Source organism: Sminthopsis crassicaudata, chromosome 3 (assembly GCF_048593235.1).
Source record: "Sminthopsis crassicaudata isolate SCR6 chromosome 3, ASM4859323v1, whole genome shotgun sequence".
Lineage (NCBI taxonomy): Eukaryota > Metazoa > Chordata > Mammalia > Dasyuromorphia > Dasyuridae > Sminthopsis > Sminthopsis crassicaudata.
In genome coordinates this window covers 317,579,639-317,599,951 of record NC_133619.1, presented here as the reverse complement: position 1 = coordinate 317,599,951, position 20,313 = coordinate 317,579,639, and the positions used below count along the sequence as shown (strand labels likewise).

Below are 20,313 nucleotides of genomic sequence, written 5' to 3'. Positions count from 1 at the left end.
TAGCCAATACCAAATGGTTTTGGTGACTGCTGCTGTATACCTAGACTACCTTCATCTGACTTTTTTTTCATTAATTCCCTTGAAATTCTTGACATTTTATTCTTCCATATGAACTTTGTTGTTATTTTTTCTAGGTCACTAAAATAGTTTCTTGGGAGTTTGTTTGGTATAGCACTAAATAGATTAGTTTGGGAAGTATTGTCATCTTTATTATATTCGCTCCGCCTATCCACAAGCACCGGATGTCAAAGTAAATTATTAAACAGGGTCTTTAAAAAGGGAGGATAGTGCAAAGATCCCTAAATTAGCTAAAACTCTCATTCTTCCTAATAATGGTGTCCAATAGAAACCTGCTATGATGTACTTTATTCATTTTAATAATCTGGGTCAAATTCTGTTTTCTAAACTGTAGCTACATTCAGCAAAATTCAAATAACTATTAGCCTATAATAATTATGTATTCAGTTTCTTCCCAATATATAACAAGATATTATAGGGCTGCTAGGTGATATAATGGATAGAGCACTGGTCTTGGCAGACAAAAAGACGTGAGTTCAAATCTAACCTCGGATACTTATTAGCTGAGTGACCATGGGCAAGTCATCACCTGTTGGCCTCAGTTTCCTCAAGTATAAAATGAGGATAATAATAGCACCTACTAGGATTAAATAAGATAATATTTGTAAAACACTTTAGCACAATCTCCAGCATATTATAGGTGCTATATAAAGGCAAGTTATTACTAGATTGTGCAATGGTTAGAAAGATGACCTAGAATCAGGAAGACTTCTTGATGAGTATGAATCCAGCCTCAGACAGTAACCTGTGTAACTTGGGCAAATTATACAATCCTGTTTGCCTCAGTTCCCTCCTATGTAAAATGAATTGGAGAAGGAAATGGCAAACTACTGTAGTATCTTGGCCAAGAAAACCTCAAAGGGGGTCACAATGAGTTGGATATGACTGAAATAACTCAAACAACAAAAACAACTTCTGGAGGAAGCAGAGCACTGGGAAGTAAGAAATTTCCTGTGAATTAAGAAGTTTGAGTTATTTTAGGCAGTTGAATAACCCTTTGATGAGGAGGTCAGTTGACATATAAACTAAAATGTTAAAATGCTTACTAAATTTGTTTGGGGCTGATAACAAAAGGGAAAAGTGAGGCACATAAATTAGAAAAGGGGGGGTGGAATCTGTGGCTACACATAACTCCAGCTGCCTGATCATGCTTTTATAAGGACATAGGTAGATTGCATTGATTGTGAAGTCTTGGAATTTGTGCATTCAAATGTATACTTCTTTAAGGCAACAAAATGTTCAGGGATTACAACTTCTAAAGAATAAGGGGGTCAACAGAGGAGAACTAGAGATCATTATTGATCACAAAATAGAAGATTTTGATTACATCAAACTAAAAATTCTGTACAAATAATACTAATGCAAACAAGATTAGAAGGGAAGTAACAAATTGGGAAAATATTTTTAAAAACAAAGGTTCTGACAAAGGTCTCATTTCCAAAATATATAGAGAACTGACCATAATTTATAAGAAACCGAACCATTCTCCAATTGATAAATGGTCAAAGGATATGAACAGACAATTCTCAGAGGAAGAAATTGAAACTATATCCACTCACATGAAAGAGTGTTCCAAATCACTACTGATCAGAGAAATGCAAATTAAGACCACTCTGAGATACCACTACACACCTGTCAGATTGGCTAAGATGACAGGAACAAATAATGACAAATGTTGGAGGGGATGTGGGGAAATTGGGACACTAATACATTGCTGGTGGAGTTGTGAAAGAATTCAGCCATTCTGGAGAGCAATCTGGAATTATGCCCAAAAAGTTATCAAACTGTGCATACCCTTTGACCCAGCAGCGCTACTACTGGGATTATATCCCAAAGAAATACTAAAGAGCGGAAAGAGACATATATGTGCCAAAATGTTTGTGGCAGCTCTTTTTGTTGTAGCTAGAAACTGGAAGATGAATGGATGTCCATCAGTTGGAGAATGGTTGGGTAAATTATGGTATATGAAGGTTATGGAATATTATTGCTCGGTAAGAAATGACCAGCAGGAGGAATATAGAGAGGCCTGGAGAGACTTAAATCAACTGATGCTGAGTGAAATGAGCAGAACCAGAAGATCACTGTACACCTCAACAACAATACTGTATGGGGATGTATTCTGATGGAAGTGGAAATCTTCAACATAAAGAAGATCCAACTCACTTCCAGTTGATCAATGATGGACAGGGGTAGCTGCACCCAGAGAAGAAACACTGGGAGGGGAATGAAAATTGTTAGCACTAATATCTGTCTGCCCAGGTTGCATGTACCTTCGGATTCTAATGTTTATTGTGCAACAAGAAAATGATATTCGCACACATGTATTGTACCTAGACTATATTGTAACACATGTAAAATGTATGGTATTGCCTGTCGTCGGGGGGAGGGAATAGAGGGAGGGGGGGTAATTTGGAAAAATGAATACAAGGGATAATATTATAAAAAAAATATATATATATATATAATAAAAAAAAAAAGAATAAGGGGGTCAAGACAAGGACTAAAGACTAGTCTGAGTTTCAATTTAGGTGTCTAGTTGCTCTCTAATAAATATACTGAGACTGACTTAAAAGATGATTTCATATTTTTGAAATTGAGTGGAAGAGAGGTGTTAAGAGTCAGTAGTAATCTGACTATAGAATTCCATTTTAAGAAGAAAAGAGATGAAAGGTTCAGAGACTCAGAATCATATGACTTAATTAGACCAGGACTGTGGGAGTGATGAGGAGGGAATGGAGGAGGGAAGGAAGAAAACATTAAGGTAAAAACCCAGGTAATTAGATTAACTGAGTGACTGATGAATCAAAAAAGTAGCAAAGTACAGATGAGAACAAGTTAGACTATTACATGAGAGAGTGTTTAAAAGTGTTATTTTTGGAAAACTGGAGGAGGCAAGTAGAAGACTAGCACATTTTATTATGTCTGTTTTTATATATATTCAGGAACTAAATTATCATTTTATAAAAAGAGTACATTTCCTACTAACTAAAACAGGTTGTTCAAGATACCATCTTTTTAATAGATGTAAAATTCAATCTAAAACAAGGCAGCTTTATTAAGAAAAATTTGTGATGTATTTATTGTGCAGTAGAAAAGACCCTGCATTTGGAAGATTTGTTTTCAAACTCTCAATCTGTCACTGGCTACCTATGGGCTTTTGAGGAAGCCTTATCATCTCTCTGATCCCATATTTCTAAAAAAAAAAAAAAGAGTTAGGATTAAATTATTTCTCAGGTCTATTTTAGCTATAAATATATATTTTCATGGATTGGGAATTTGGATCAGTATATATGTTACTGTAATTCTTTAATCTATCAAACACAAACACACATACACATATATGTGTATACTTCATGGTAGACTTCTGGTTCCTGATTAAACAGCATCCCATATCCTCTTTTTAATTTTAATAATTATCCAACACAATCTAACATTCAAAGGTACATTGCTAAGTATTAGGGATCCAAAAATAGAAATAGATCAAAAGAAAAAACAAAAACCAAAAAACAAAACCCAGTAGAGGCCATCAAGGAGCTTATACCCTATTTTATGGGGATACAACATTCAAAGAGAGAACTATATACTTGGTGATTTGGAGAACATGGAGAGAACACTAATCACTAATGGAACTAGTTTTCCTCTGTTCATCTGCATTTCTTTATTTTTATAATATGTCCAGGACTCTACTTTTATTTTGTGTTTTCCCTTTCAGAATTACTTTTATTCTTTATTATTTATCACCTTCAATTTTCCTTTCTGATTATTCTCTATTTTTCTACCTTTGAGTTCTTTATCCTTCCGAAAGTAGCGGGTTCTAGGGAGAATGTACATCCTAATTGATAAAATGCTATCATAGACCATGTTAAAAACTAATTTTTTATTTTCGATTTGTCAATATTATATAGATAAATAAATAGATATAGACATGTCAACAAATATAAATTGTTACATTATGTTTGCTGAAATCAAAACTTAAAAACAAAATTTCACCACAGTATATCCTATGGACAATATAGTCCATATTTTTTCAATTCAATCTTAAAATGATTATTTTACATTTTTATCATGTGTATCACTTTCATGAGTTGAAGATTACATAGCTAGAGTCTGCAGTTATACCATATAACTACTTAAGGTCATCATGAATTCTTTAATTTGCTCAGTCAAATTGCCCGGGCACATGCTAGTAAGTGAATAAGACAGGATTCAAATATGGGTCTCTTGTTACCCAAGGGCCAGTAATCCCACTGTTACCCTTGTTGTTATAGCTCTTAAAAACCTTTTCTTAAAGCTCAGTGCAAACAACACCTTTAACATGAAATTTTTCTGATCTCTCTGACTCATTCTATCCCCTAGCCCTTTGCTGAATTGCTGCCAACAAACCATCTTGTAGCTATTTTATATCTATTCTAGATATAACTAGATATCTCCATGTTGTCTTCCCTGGTTAGGTAATAAGTTCTTCAAGGATTAAGAGAAATTTCACTTTTCTGTGTCCCTAGCATGAGTACAATGACCAGCACATAGTAGGTAATGAATAAATGCTTGTTGATCAACTTATTATATAAACTTGAGTAGTTATTATTATTGATTTTTTGTTCAGTCATTTTCAACTGTGGCCAACTCTTCATGACTCCATTTGGAGTTTTCTTGGTAAATATACTGGAGTGGTTTGCTATTTCCTTCTTTAGCTCATTTTACAAATGAGAAAACTGAGGCAAACAGGGTTAAGTGATTTGCCTAGGATCCCACAGCTACTAAGTGCCAGAGGCTAGATTTGAACCCAGGAAGATGCCCATGCACTATGGCACCATCTAGCTGTCTCATTCTTTTTTTTTTTTTTAAATTCATTTTTCCAAATTATCCCCTCCCTCCCTCCACTCCCTCCCCACAATGACAGGTAATCCCATACATTTTACATGTGTTACAATATGACCTAGATACAATATATGTGTGTAAATACCATTTTCTTGTTGCACATTAATTATTTAGCTGTCTAATTCTTATTGTTACTAACAACATTTCATAAAAATGTGAGTTGCTAAGTGAGATTTTAAGATCACAAAGTATAGAGCTGGAAGAAAACTTATCTAGTCCTAAAATCTAAAATGTATTCAGTATCTAAAAGTTACTTAGTCCAACCCTTTACTTTTCCAAGTGAGAAAACTGAGGCCCAGAAAGGGTGACTTCTTGTTCAAAGTCATAGAATAGAAAGACCAAAATCTGAACTCAGTGCTCTTTCCATAGCCTGATACATATATTCCTTTATTTCTTCACAGCCAATGCTCTAAATGGTTACTTGATAAATTTTAAAATAAACTCAAGGCAGTTCATTTATTATAGACTTTATAAACAAGCTGCAGGACTGTCAACTAAGCTTAATTTTGTACGACTTAAGTAGGACAGATGAGAAACATAAAAATATTTTCCATTCTGATGGCTTTAAAAGGCCACTTTCTGATCTAGGAGTACAAATTCCACTTGATGCTAACCATTGTATGTTATATCACAAGGAAAGGAACTGATGAGACCACTGCTCCTATCTATGCTTTATAAATTTTATCATTTTAAATTGCCCTTAGAAGGCAATCCGCATCATTTACATAATCCATAAATAAGATAAATAATACTGACTGACATATGAGGAAGAAGGGGTTCTCATGAACAGCTTATATTTCAGGGAATATTATATATACATATATGAAAATTGTTATTGCTTACTTCCTCTTTTCTAACCCCAAATTCTGGATGCTGACTATTTATCTATCACCATATATGTTAAATTATAGTTCAAGGACTAAGTGGACATTTTAGGGTAGAGCCTTTAATGCTTAAATTATCAGCTGGGGAAAAGAGATGCTTTCTTCTCTGCAATTCATTTTAAAAGTAAGTTCCTGTAGATCACACAAAAGATTTCAGAAGGATGAAGAAAAAGAAGAAGTAGAGCCTTATATAAGAAAATATACAGGGAATAAGTAGATTTCTTGATTGAGAGAGGACAAAGGGTATATCACAAAATTTCAGCTATAATAATAGCTAGTATAATAATGTGACATGTTATAATAAACATTTAAATATTACTTTAAAGTTAACAGAGCACTCTATAAATATTATTAAATTTTATCCATATAACAACTTTAGGAGGGGTGTCCTATTGCTATATTGTTGAGGAAACCAAAGAAGAGGTTTAATAAGTAATTCAAGATAACACAGTAAGTGTCTGAGGCTAGATTTGAACTTAGGCCTTCCTGACTTCAAGCCTAATGCTCTATCCACTATGCTACCTAAGAAATTCTATATTCAAACTATGATTAAACTCAGAAGACATTATACCTAATGATTCTGTATCTCCCAAAAGAGTTTTAAAGTTGGGTAGGCAATCTGTCTACCTAACACTTTAGTCAAATTTTAGCAAAATGTGGCTTAGTTTAAGAAATAATTTGCTAATAATTGCAGCTTTCTCAGAAAATACAAAACAAAACAAAACAAAGAAAGAAAAGGATTGAAAAAAGGTATAAGGAGCATCTTTGGAAGGATATGTTCCCAATCATAGGAGGTATTCAAATAGAGACTAGGTAACCTTTACCTGTCAAAGATACTGTAAAGTGGTTAGATTAGATGATTTCCAAGATCCATTCTAATTTTGAGGCTACTTAGAAGCCAATAAAATCTCAAAGAATGTTTTACATATGAAAGAGACTTACCAGAACCTAGAAAAGCTTTGTTAGAAATATCCTCCTTATGCTGATCCAAAATATATATCCCTGTGCCCTTTATACCTTTCAACCTCATTCTCTCTAGTTCTAGGGTTCTTAAACCCGGTTTTTAATTATATTTTTATATGATTTATTTCTTTGGTAATCATTTGCATTTAAAAACCTTATTCTGAGAAGAGGGCCATAGGTTTCACTGGTCTGTCAGAGGGGCCCAAGACACAAAAAAGGCTTACAAAATAACTAAACCATCTTTTCTATATAATAGTCCTTTAAAAATATGAGTTAACTATCATGTTACTCAAATCTTTTCTACGCCAGTCTAAATACTTCCAATTTCTTCAATTGTTCCAAATGCCAGACACAGTTTTGAAGGTCCTCATCATTCTAACTACCCTTTTATAGAGTCAACTCAGTTTGTTAATGTCAGTTCATAAAAACATAGCACTTCAAACTAAACTAAACATTCTAAATATAGATACATCTATTCAGAATAATGTAGAAGTATTCCCTCTCTTGTTTTGGACAATATTTGTCTATTAATGGGCCCACACTACTGAGCACCATACAGAAATCAGGAGACACAGGTCCTTGTCCTAGACTTTGTCATTAAATTACTGCATGATTTTAGGCAAGTCATTTAATCTTATCCACTACATCCTGGGCCATCATCAGTTGTCTTGACTTTTATTCTGCCACTGGACTTAGATGACTCTGGGAGACAAAGTGAGGCTAACAATTCTGTTCTGCCTCACTTAAATCTAATTCATGTGCAAATCAAGACATCTTCATCATTCATCATTTTATCTTAACATCTTGTTATTCATTGGTCCTCTCCTAAAATGAAGAACAAATAACAAAAACAACAACAACAACCTATACAACAGCATAGGATTAAATAACTTAAGAGATCTTTTCAGCTATGAGATTCTATAACATGCATAACTGGCAAACTAATCTTTTTATAATACAAGAAAAAAAAAAGGAAGACTTGTATTCTAGCACAACAATATAAAGCTTCAGGACTAAGACTAGAAGGCTAAATGTTGACTGTGACAACAATGCTATCTCATTTTCCATTAAAAAAAAAAAAACAAACCAGCTTTTGTAATCAATGGGTTGAAATATTGCATCACACACCTGCATAATAGGAGAATGTGCGTTTGTTTCGGTCAAAAACAAACCATCTTTTCTTCCAGGTTTTAATTTTTCCACCCATCTTGATAAGAAAGCCCCGACAGGTCTTCTCTGTGATGGACACATGGTAACAGGTTTCTATATTGTGCCCAGCAGTCTCTACATGGCTCCGCAGATCAAAGTCTTCCTTTCTAACAGGCAGATAGCGAGTCAAGGGCCGAGCCTAAAACAAAGCAAAATCCATTTAATCTACCATAGTAATTATTTGCATGGCTTTAGTTTATAGATACCTCAAAGTTGACCTTCTTTCCAGAACCAAGTAAAAAGCTAAACATAAAAATAACCATGTTAGAATTTTGAAAAAAAAGAATTCACATATGAGGTGCATAAAAGGCCTAAACATTCAAACACAAAATAATTGAGAATACTGATAAAATATTTTCATAAGATGATGCTAACATAATATAGGGGGAAGGAATGAAGAAGCAAACAAATAACAAACATTTTCTAAATACCTACTATGGGTCAGGTACTGTGCAAAGTGAGACTGGTGTATAAACAAAAAAGCAAGGCAGTGCCTGCCAAAAGGGAGCTTATGTTCTTTTGGAGTGGGAAGAGGAATGTAACATATGTTCATAGATAATAAAAAGAACATACACAAAATAAACACAAAATTATTTACAAACAACTGGGCCACTCAGGAAGGACCTCTTGTATTAGTTGAGCCTTTAAGAGAGCTATAGGAGTAGAGAAATCATGTATAAAATACATAGAGGGGAGAGATATCGTGCTATTTATGAATAGCAAATAGGCCAGATTTACTGGAACAAAGAGTGAACTAGAAGGAAATAGTGAATTGGAGTCAGATTAAGAAGGTCTTCTAATAGCAAAAAGAGGAGTTAGTACTTATTATAGAGCCTTTAAGGTACTACTGAAACTCCCTGAGCAGGAGAGTGATGTAGCTAGATCCATGCTTTAAGAATATCAGTCTGGCAGCTGTGTGAAGGATGGATTGGATATGGAAAGAATAGGTGTATGGAGACCAATTAGGAAGTTATTTTAGTAGTAAAAAGAGAAGTGAACCAAAGTGGTTGTGGTTCTAAGTGATAAATGTGAAAAGGGGATAAATAGGATAAGTGGGATAATCAATAAAGTCAGGACTATGGTCCTTCTATAATTTGAAATTAGAAAATTGTCATTCAAAAATAATTTTATAGGGAATTTGGTAATATGTTCTGTGACTTATTCTTGCTACTCTAAAAAGAGATATGTGATAGTCTACAAGCATTACTTATACAGTTAGTCAACTTATAAATATTAAAGCACTAGTATCTGCTGGGCAATATGTTAAGTACGGAAGGGAAAAAAACAAAATCAGCAAAAAACAGTCCCAGCTCTTAAGAAATTCACCATCTGAAGAACACCTCAATTTACCATCTATAAGATAGAATGCAAAATCAGTGATTACTTATTCAAGGAAACAAACAAAAAATATTGACCAAAATTGAAACTGGAACTTAATAAGCAGCTAAGGTTTTCAACTAGAAATAGTGTGACCTTAAAGAACTCACTTCTTGCAGAAAAAGCATTTGATAAAATCCAACATCCATTCCTACTAAAAACGCTTGAGAGTATAGGAATAAATGGACTATTCCTTAAAATAATAAGGAGCATATATTTAAAACCTTCAGTAAACATCATATGTAATGGTGATAAACTAGAACCTTTCCCTGTAAGATCAGGAGTGAAACAAGGTTGCCCACTATCACCATTACTATTCAATATAGTACTAGAAACTCTAGCCTCGGCAATAAGAGCCGAGAAAGAGATTCAAGGAATTAGAGTAGGAAATGAAGAAATCAAATTATCACTTTTCACAGATGACATGATGATATACTTAGAGAACCCCAAAGACTCTGCTAAAAAGCTATTAGAAATAATTCAGAATTTTAGCAAAGTCGCAGGATACAAAATAAATCCACATAAATCCTCAGGATTTTTATACATTACCAACATAATCCAACAGCAAGAGATACAAAGAGAAATTCCATTCAAAATAACAGTCGATAGTATAAAATATTTGGGAATATATCTACCAAAGGAGAGTCAGGAATTATATGAGCAAAATTACAAAACACTTGCCACAAAAATAAAGTCAGATTTAAATAACTGGAAAGACATTCAGTGTTCTTGGATAGGCCGAGCGAATATAATAAAGATGACAATACTCCCTAAACTAATCTATTTATTTAGTGCTATACCAATCAGACTCCCAAGAAACTATTTTAATGACCTAGAAAAAATAACAACAAAATTCATATGGAAGAATAAAAGGTCGAGAATTGCAAGGGAACTAATGAAAAAAAAGTCAGAGGAAGGTGGTCTAAGTGTACCTGATTTAAAGCTATATTATAAAGCAACAGTCACCAAAACCATTTGGTATTGGCTAAGAAATAGACTAGTTGATCAGTGGCATAGGTTAGGTTCACAGGGCAAGATAGTGAATAAAAATAGCAATCTAATCTTTGACAAACCCAAAGATCCCAAATTTTGGGATAAGAATTCATTATTTGACAAAAACTGCTGGGAAAACTGGAAATTAGTATGGCAGAAACTAGGCATGGACCCACATTTAACACCACATACTAAGATTAGATCAAAATGGGTCCAAGATTTAGGCATAAAGAACGAAATCATAAATAAATTGGAGGAACATGGGATGGTTTACCTCTCAGACTTGTGGAGGAGGAAGGAGTTTGTGTCCAAGGGAGAACTAGAGACCATTATTGATCACAAAATAGAACATTTTGATTACACCAAATTAAAAAGTTTCTGCACAAACAAAACTAATGCAAACAAGATTAGAAGGGAAGTAACAAATTGGGAAAAAATTTTTACAGTTAAAGGTTCTGATAAAGGCCTCATCTCCAAAATATACAGAGAATTGACTTTAATTTATAAGAAATCAAGCCATTCTCCAATTGATAAATGGTCAAATGATATGAACAGACAATTTTCAGATGATGAAATTAAAACTATTTCCACTCATATGAAAGAGTGTTCCAAATCACTATTGATCAGAGAAATGCAAATTAAGACAACTCTGAGGTATCATTACACACCTGTCAGATTGGCTAAGATGACAGGAACAAATAACGATGAATGTTGGAGGGGTTGTGGGAAAACTGGGACACTGATGCACTGTTGGTGGAGTTGTGAAAGAATCCAACCATTCTGGAGAGCAATCTGGAATTATGCCCAAAAAGTTATCAAAATGTGCATACCCTTTGACCCAGCCATACTACTACTGGGCTTATACCCCAAGAAACTACTAAAGAAGGGAAAGGGACCTGTATGTGCCAAAATGTTTGTGGCAGACCTTTTTGTAGTGGCTAGAAATTGGAAAATGAATGGATGTCCATCAATTGGAGAATGGTTGGGTAAACTATGGTATATGAATGTTATGGAATATTATTGTTCTATAAGAAATGACCAACAGGAGAAATACAGAGAGGCTTGGAGAGACTTACATCAACTGATACTGAGTGAAACGAGCAGAACCAGAAGATCATTATACACTTCAACAATGATACTGTACGAGGATGTATGCTGATGGAAGTGGATTTCTTCAACATAGAGAAGAGCTAATCCAATTCCAATTGATTAATGATGGACAGAACCAGCTACATCCAGAAAAGGAACACTGCGAAATGAGTGTAAACTGTTATTTTTACCTTCTGAATCCAATTCTTCCTGTGCAACAAAAAATTCGGTTCTACACACATATATTGTATCTAGAATATACTGTAATATATTTAACATATATAAGACTGCTTGCCATCTGGGGGAGGGGGTTGGGGGAGGAAGGGAAAAAATCTGAATAGAAGTAAGTGCAAGGGATAATGTTGTAAAAAATTACCCATGCATATGTACTGTCAAAAAATGTTATAATTATAAAATAAAATAAAAATTAAAAAAAAAAAAAAGAACTCACTTCTGCTTAGCTATCACTTTTCTCACCTATAGAATAAGGGGTTAGGACAAAGTATTTCAAAAATATCTTGCAGATCTAAATCTTATAGTCGTATAAATTAAAATGCTACAGGAAGAATTCCTGGTCCTTATTGTGTATCTATGTGATAAATAGCTAGCAATAAGCCATTCAATTAAGCCCCTACTATTTCCCAAGCATTATTCTAAATGCTGGGGATACAAATGCAAGAAAAGTAACAACCTCTACTCTTAAAGTGGCTTACATTCTAAATATTTATGTTAATGTTATCTTGCCTGAATAGACTGTAAAATTCTTGGAAAGCACAGACTTAAGTTTTTTGTTTTTGTTTTCCCCTTTTTGTCCCTAGGGCCTAGCATAATGCCTGGCATCTTGGTGGACACCTAATAAATACTTGTTGACTGTTTTATTACTAATGATATGAGAGGCAAATAGGGGAAGAATCTGGCTGGTCCATAAGACATACATCACTGTGATAACAAACATAAAAACTTAGGTATCTGTAGATAAAAACAAACAAACAAAACGACTTTAAATCCCAAACTCCTTCTTCCTTATATAAATTCAGAAGGTAGCCGCAATGATTTTTGAGTTCTTGTGTGGGTGAGTAGAATAGAATGACCTAATCAGACATAAAACATATAATCAGGATTAAGGATAAGCTCTGCATCTTGGCCTGCCAAGATAGAGTGGCTTAGCTTTTTTGCTCATCAGAATTTGGCAGAGGTGGCAAGTAGAGGAAACCAAGCAAGAACCAATTTCTAGCTTTCCTTCTTTAAGCTTCTCTTCTACACCTTCTATACCAGATAATGGCACTGGCTTTGGGGAAGAGAAAACATTACAAACTTTTCCAAGGCATCTTTACAATGATTTCAGGCTTCCAGTTCTCTGGTTCCATCTTTCTGTATACTACAGTATACATAAGTACAGAAGCACTTTAGCTCATCTTTTCATATTTCTAAGTCCTGCCTTTGATATATATTGGCTATGTGACTCATGACAAATTACTTAATATCTTAGTGTTCTGAGAAATTCTTTAAGACTATAAGTTACAGAGAAGGCATAAATCTGTGTGAATAGAGGGACTTTCCTCTTTCCATAATAAATTAAATCACAAAACTAGTCTCTATATCTATCAAAGATTACATAGCAATCAGTCACACTTAAAGAAATACTGTAAGAAACTGAATGACATATAACCATAATGATCAAGACTGGTTCTTAAGAAGATGTGAGGAAATGTATCTCCCTCCATTTTTTAAAGAGATAGGGGACTGAGTGAAAAAATTAAAAATAAATGAAAATTAAAAATAACTGACATTCTACCCCATATTTATCAAATTGACTAATATTTCCTGTCCATAGTCTCTTGATTAATAGGTAAGTTAGCTTTCCTGAACAAATTCCTCTCTTCCCACTTTCTTCTTCTTTATTATTATTATTGTTATTGTTATTATTATTATTATAGCAAGGGGATGCTTCATTGGACAAGAAGTTAAAGGGATATATTTGAAAATGAAAGTGATATTAAACAACAACTAACAAGTATTATATGTCAACTATGTGGAAGGCATTGTGCTAGGTACTAGAAATATAAAAACAAAAGAAAATACATATTTTTAAAAAAAAATTAAAGAGATTATTTTATTTCCCAGATTTGGGTGTATTCATTTTATCTTTAGGAAAATGTTATTCAGTCTCATGGAATACACTACACATTAAGGAATGCATAACATTGCTGTAATTTAGCCCTTTCACATATACAAGCCTTATAAGTAGCTCTGGTGATGAGAGGAGTGACTGTTCAAACTATACTTTTACAAAGTGAACCCAGTAATTTGAACAAAATGGATGCTTAATTGAATTTAGTTTCCATTCAGTAATGCTGTGAACATGTGTGGTTGACTACATCAGTGATCAGGAGAAGTAAATGTGGGTCTGGAAGAATGATTCTACTCCTCAATTTTGGCATTTTGAATGAGATTCAATTGAGGCCAACATTCATCAACTTCCTTTCCTTCCTATTACTCTAAAAGAAGACTTGAATAAAAATATTTCTTTCCATTAAAAAAAAACATTTTTTTTACCTGGTAATGATTCTTGTTTCCTGACTTTTACCAAAACAACAACAGGAACAATTACAACTACATATCAATAAAACATATCAACTATGTATAAATTGTGACAACACATAAGCTGTGAGGATGGTTCTTTCAGGAAGAAGACAGAAAAGTGTGAAAGATAAGCCATACCTTCTTACTATAGAATGGTGAGAAATTATGTCTAAATTTTTGGTCCATTGAAATGATGTATTTAAGTACAAGATAAGAAAAGAAAGTACATCCTTCCTGCAATAAAAGAACAATATGCAAAATCTCAAGAGTCTCCTACATGTCATTTAGTTACTTTGTTATAGAATAGAAAGAGATATAGGTAGAAGGGTAATGGATATGAGATCATAGATTTGGAGTTGGATGGGATCTGAGAGGGTTTATAGCCCATTCTTTTTCTTTTACAGATGAAGATCAGAAGACTTAAGTGGCTTGTCCAAACTTTCCTGGTGGTATTACAAGTGAGATTTAAACTTGGGGTCCTCATATTAAATCTATTATTCTACTTCTTAAGTACATAAAAATTTGACAGATTGGAAAATACAGGCTGAACAGAGCATCTATGAGGCATTTCCCCTCCTTAAAGCAATTGTCACATCTATCCAAAGAAAGAAAAAAAAATGAGTTCACTAATAAAAAACTAGTTACTTGAACACCAAACCCAGCAAGTAACTATTGATAAGACTTATTCCTACATTATAGTACTATTCAATATTTTTTAGAATGACTGATATTATAAATTATTGATAAGTATTCAAAGTACAAAATATATAAGTAAAAAAAAAGATTCAAGATAAATATCCAAGAATCTTAACTGTTTTAGAACATGCATTATTGATATGGGAACTATAAAAAGAATAAGGGTTCTAACTTTGATTTTGCTATTAAATGAAGTATATAATTTTAGATAGAACATGTTAGATTTGAAAGGTTCTTAAAATGGAATTGACATTATTTATATAGTGTCTTTCTTACAGAGAGTGCAAATATCCATGATATATGCTATCTTATTTATCATTGTCATGTTCCTATGAATGAAAGCAGTGATCACCATCAGTATTTCATAGATGCCAAAATGGAGTCAAAGAACAGCTATACTAAATTACTTAGTCAGAGTCACACAATAAATTTCACTGCCGAAAATTAGACTCTAAGTATCCCATTTCCTAGACTGCCAATCTCATACAACAATCCATGTGCTACATGCCATATGGCCAAGGAGAATGGTTTGATGTATTCTTTAGAAATAGATTTCTCTCATTCATGTTTTCAAAGTTGTTCAAAGAAATATTTACTTTACTTTTTGACATATTTCTGCAGGTGGGGAGGAGGAAAAAAAGTTCCCTGTCCTCAAATCCCTAAATTCAAGAAAATAAGCTAAATAAATTACCCCCTTTCCAAAGATATGACTTAGCTGATGAGCTTCTAGAACACATAAATTAATTCATAAATAGTTCTTAAACTCCTTGCAACTAAAGAGTAGATATTCTCTGCCTTCATAAAACTTATTTGTGTTTAGAAGATACAAATCTACATGGCACATAGACACCTATGATATACCATAATACAGAAGGGCAAATGAAAATGTTATTTGGGGTTTAAAAGTAAAGACTGTTGATTATAGTGGAAAAAGAAAAGGCTTCCCAAAAATGATATCTGAAAATGAGCTAATCTAATGAAAATTTTAGCCTACAGAGGAATCTAGATCTTAGAATATTAACTTGAGAAATAAAGACTGGGTTTTTGCCTTTCTGTATATTCCCATTGCTTAGCATAGACTATTAAGTAGTAGCCATTTAATAAATGTTTAGTGAATGACTGAATCACTAGATCTTGAAAGGTCATAAAGGTCCATTTAGTACAATTCTCTCATTTTATAAGATGAGTAGAAATCCAATAGGAAAAGAGGAGGAAAGTGGACACTAAGCAAAGGTATGAAGATATCATAATGTGTCCAGAGCAATTCTGTAATCTGACCTGATGGTATAATAAGGACAGGAAGTTAAATGAAATAAGGGTAGAAAAGGAGGATGAGTATGCATTGTGGAAGACCATAAATACCAGGCCAAGGAATCCGAGCTTTACTTAAACAATAGAGAGGGCCTGGCAATAGTTGAGCAGAAGTAACACGACAGATCTTTGTATATATAAAAAGTATTCTGATAGAAATGGATAGCTTTGGATAGCAGAGAGTACAAACTGAAGGGACGATTAGTAGGCTATTAACATATTTCAGGTAAGTAGTAACAAGAGACAATAGACTAATTGTAAGAGAATGGAGAAAAAAGAACAGAAAAGGATCATGGAATTATAGGGATAGAATAAGCAAAAAAGTTAGCATTTTTCATTTAAAAATTTAAAACAAAAAAGAGAAACATAAAACTTTTCATAGTCTATATATGCCTGCAATATATTTCATATTTCTCTTTTTTAAAACAGAATGATAGCTATATAGTAGTGTTCCAAAAAAAAAAAAATTCTTGTTGTTGATTTAGAATGAATAACATGACCACAAGAGGGCAACATACTACAAATATACTAAAAAGATGACTGACCTGTGCTCTTTGCTTCTCCCGTATTTTTACTTCTTTTTCAATTAGCTTTTGTCGTTGGCTTGTTTCTTCTTGCAATCTTTTCTCTAATAGTTCTCGACGCCGTTTTTCTTCTTCTAGAGCTCGCTTTTTGGCCTCCATTTCACGTTCCTAAGTAGCATCATACCATGCAAAAACCACTATTTTAGAGTTTAATATTATTCATTAAGATAATCTTATAAGCAAATACAACTCAGAAGTCTTCTTTATTCAGTACTTGATAATTATAGTGGCAGTGCAGTAGATAATATAAAGAATGCCAGCTGGAATCAGGAGAATTGTTCAAGAAAGACTTAGCTCCAAGACTTAGTAGCTATAAAATGGCAAGCAAGTCACTGAGCCTCAGTTTCCTCATTTGGAAAATGAATGTGATACTACCTATTTCATAGGACTGTAGAAGGAAAGTTCATAACTTTAAATTACAAATTGTCATCCAATTTTATTTGTAAAAATTACTCTTGGAGGTTTTTTTTTTTTTATTCCCAATTGCCTGCTACTAATTTAAAGATATTAGTATGATTGCTGTTCTACTGCTTGGTTAGAGTGGGCAATATTTATTTATTTATATTTATTCAAAATCTAGAAAGGAATGGAAGGAGAAAGGGAAAGGAGGGGCACTTTATAAAAAGATAAGAAGATATTTGGGGACTCTTCAAAAAACTCTGAAGAAAAACAAAGCCATGATGATCCTATTATAATATTATTATTTTACTGAACATTATATAACATGTAATACATTAATATGTCATTAATATTAATATGTGATCACATATTATTACATTAATAATTTTGTTCAGTTTTTCAGTCATGTTTGACTTTTTGTGACCCCATTTGGAGTTTTCTTGGTAAAGATACTAAAGTGATTTTTCATTTCCTTCTCCATTTATTCTCTCATTTTACAGATGAAGAAACTGAGGCAAATAGAATTAAATGATTTGCTCTGGGTTACACATTTAGTAAGTGTCTGAAGCTGGGTTTGAACTCAAATCTTCCTGATGCCTGGCCTGAAATTCTATCTACTATGCCACCTAGCTGTTCATATTAATAATTAACATGGGCTAAAGGTAGAAGGGAAAAATATGAAGAAAAAGGATTGTTTAAGATCTCTTGGAAATAATAAAACCTTATCATTTATCAAAGAAACATTTTAGCTTCTATATTACATTCACCACAGCTTCTGTCAAGTGCATTTATAAATTTAGAATCAGAGAATTTCTGAATTGGGAGATCTTAAATATCAAACCTATCATTTCAATGGAGAAGAAACAAGGAGTCCAGAGAACTTTTTGTTCATCATTTATTTAATCTAAGACTATGGGCCAGTATAGAGTGCTGACCTTGGAGTCAGAAAGATCCAAATCAAAACTGGCCTAAGATACTTACTTGTATAATCCTGGTCAAGTCACTGAACTTTGTCTTAGCTACCTCATCTGTAAAACGAGTTGGAGATGGAAATGGTAAACCATTCTAGTATCTTTGCCAAGAAAACCCCAAATGGGGTCATGAAGAGTCAGGTACAATTGAAATAACTGAGCAATAATAACATTAAAACCTTACATTTTTTATTTAATAAGATCATATAGCCAGTTAGACATAAGAAAATCATCTCATTCCCAACTCTAAGCTCTTTCCACCACATACATCAAACTGGCTCTTAAAAAAATATCACTTACCCTAGATTCAAGTAAACGTGTCTTTTCAGCATGAGCTTGTTTCAACAATCTCTCCATTTCTTCTATTCTGGCAATATTAGATGTGCTGGCACTGAACAAATTAAAGGCAATGTTAAGGATACCATTATAGATTAAGAAATACCACACATTTTAGATATATGTAAATGAAAATATTTCAAATAATTTTCTAAGTATAACAAATCAATAAAACACATGCAGGATTTTCTCCAAATATTATTTACCAATCAATAGAATGAATGGACTGATCAAATTCTATGCAGATTATAGGTAGTGATGGTTAAAAGCAGAAAATTCAGTAAGTGGTATAAATTAGGAACATAGGATCTGGCAGCAAAGGAATCTTATAGCATGGTATTTGACATACCCAAAGACACCAACTGTGTTGGTAAGAACCACTCACTATTTAATTAAAAACTATTAAGAAAAATGAAAAGTAATCAGGTAGAAATTATCATCTCAAATCCTGTATTATGATAAGCTCCAAATGGATATATGACCTAGATATAAAAGGTCTCATATAAACAATTAGAGCATAAGAGATACCTTTTGTAATTACATCTAGGAGAGAACAGTTGACCGATAATTTTGACTACCTAAAACTGGAAAGATTTTACAGAAACAAAATCAAAGTAGCTAAAATTAGAAAGGAATAATACGCCTAGGAACAAATCTTTTCAGCAAGTTTCCTTGATAAAGATCTAACATCTAAGACATATAAGAGCAAGAGCCATTTTGTAATAGATAGTTGATCAAAGGATATAGATAGTTATCAAAAGAAGAGAGGCAAGTTATCATGAGTCATATAAAGATGCTCCTATAATTATTAATAATAAAAATGCAACTAAATACAACTCTGAGTTTCTACCTCAATCCAGTAAACTGAACAAGATGACAAAAAATAGAAAACAATTGCCAGAGAGATTGTACAGTGTTTAGTGAGGTTATGAACTGATCCGATTATTCTGGAAAGCAATTTATCTGCCATTTGACTCAGTGATATGGCTTTAACTAGGCAGATATCCATAGAGATCAAGAAAGAGGAAAATAATCTATATTTGCAAAATTATTCAAAAATTACTTTTTGTCATAAAAAGAAGTGGAAACAAATAGGAGTGCTTATCTATTTAGAAATGATTGAACAAATTATTGTATATAAATATTATGGCATTTTATTGTATCATAAGAAAAGTCAAAGAGGACAAATTCAGAGAAACCTGGGAAGACCTTGTAAACGGATACAGAATAAAGTAATAGGAATGTGGAGAACAATTTATACAGTTATTATAACATTGTAAAGAAAAACAACTTTGCAAGACCTAATAAGAATTCTGATTAATTCAGTAACTAAGTAAAATTTCAGAAGAATGATAATTGCATATACTTCCCATTTCTTGAAGAGAAATGATGAACCAGAAGTGAAAAATGAATCATATTTTTGGATATGGCCAATGTCTGTAATTGTTTTTGTTGAGTATGTTTATGTGTTACCAGGGAGGGATTTTCTCCTTCTTGAGAGAAATTGAGGGGAATAGGGAATAGTGATAGTGATGTTTTCATCCTCCAAATGAAGAAACAAACAAAAGCAAGCTCATCAATAAATCATTTTTTAAAATGATATAACAGAATAAAGTTCAGAGGGAAACACAGACAAATAAGACAGTTTTGGCACTTGATCCTTGTTATATCCCCATTAAGTGTGTAGCAATTTACTGTATTATTCTGGTAGGCCCACTTTACAAATAAGGAAATTGAGGCCCAGAGAGGTGAAATGATTTATCCAAAGTCATAGAACTTGTAATTGACTCAAATCTCATTTTTTGTCTTCATTCAAAATATTTCTACTATATTGCAAAAAATGTAAGGTATTTGAAATGATAGAGAGCAGAAAGAATACTAGAAGCATTAATTTTTTTATTAAAGCTTTTTATTTTTTAAAACATATGTGGGGACAATACTTCAATATTAGCCCTTATAAAA

General features: G+C 32.9%; 1 protein-coding gene across 8 annotated transcripts in view; it reads right to left on the bottom strand.

The window, feature by feature from the left end:
• The window catches only part of PHLDB2 (pleckstrin homology like domain family B member 2), a 140,897-nt gene that overhangs the window by 3,887 nt on the left and 116,697 nt on the right, over positions 1-20,313 (bottom strand). For all 8 annotated transcript variants that reach the window (XM_074301157.1, XM_074301156.1, XM_074301163.1 and 5 more), the window contains 3 exons: positions 18,316-18,406; positions 16,607-16,753; positions 7,932-8,151 (listed from right to left, as the gene is read on the bottom strand). In XM_074301157.1, the coding sequence (XP_074157258.1) occupies positions 7,932-8,151; positions 16,607-16,753; positions 18,316-18,406 (458 nt within the window). The remainder of the gene's footprint in view (positions 1-7,931; positions 8,152-16,606; positions 16,754-18,315; positions 18,407-20,313) is intronic.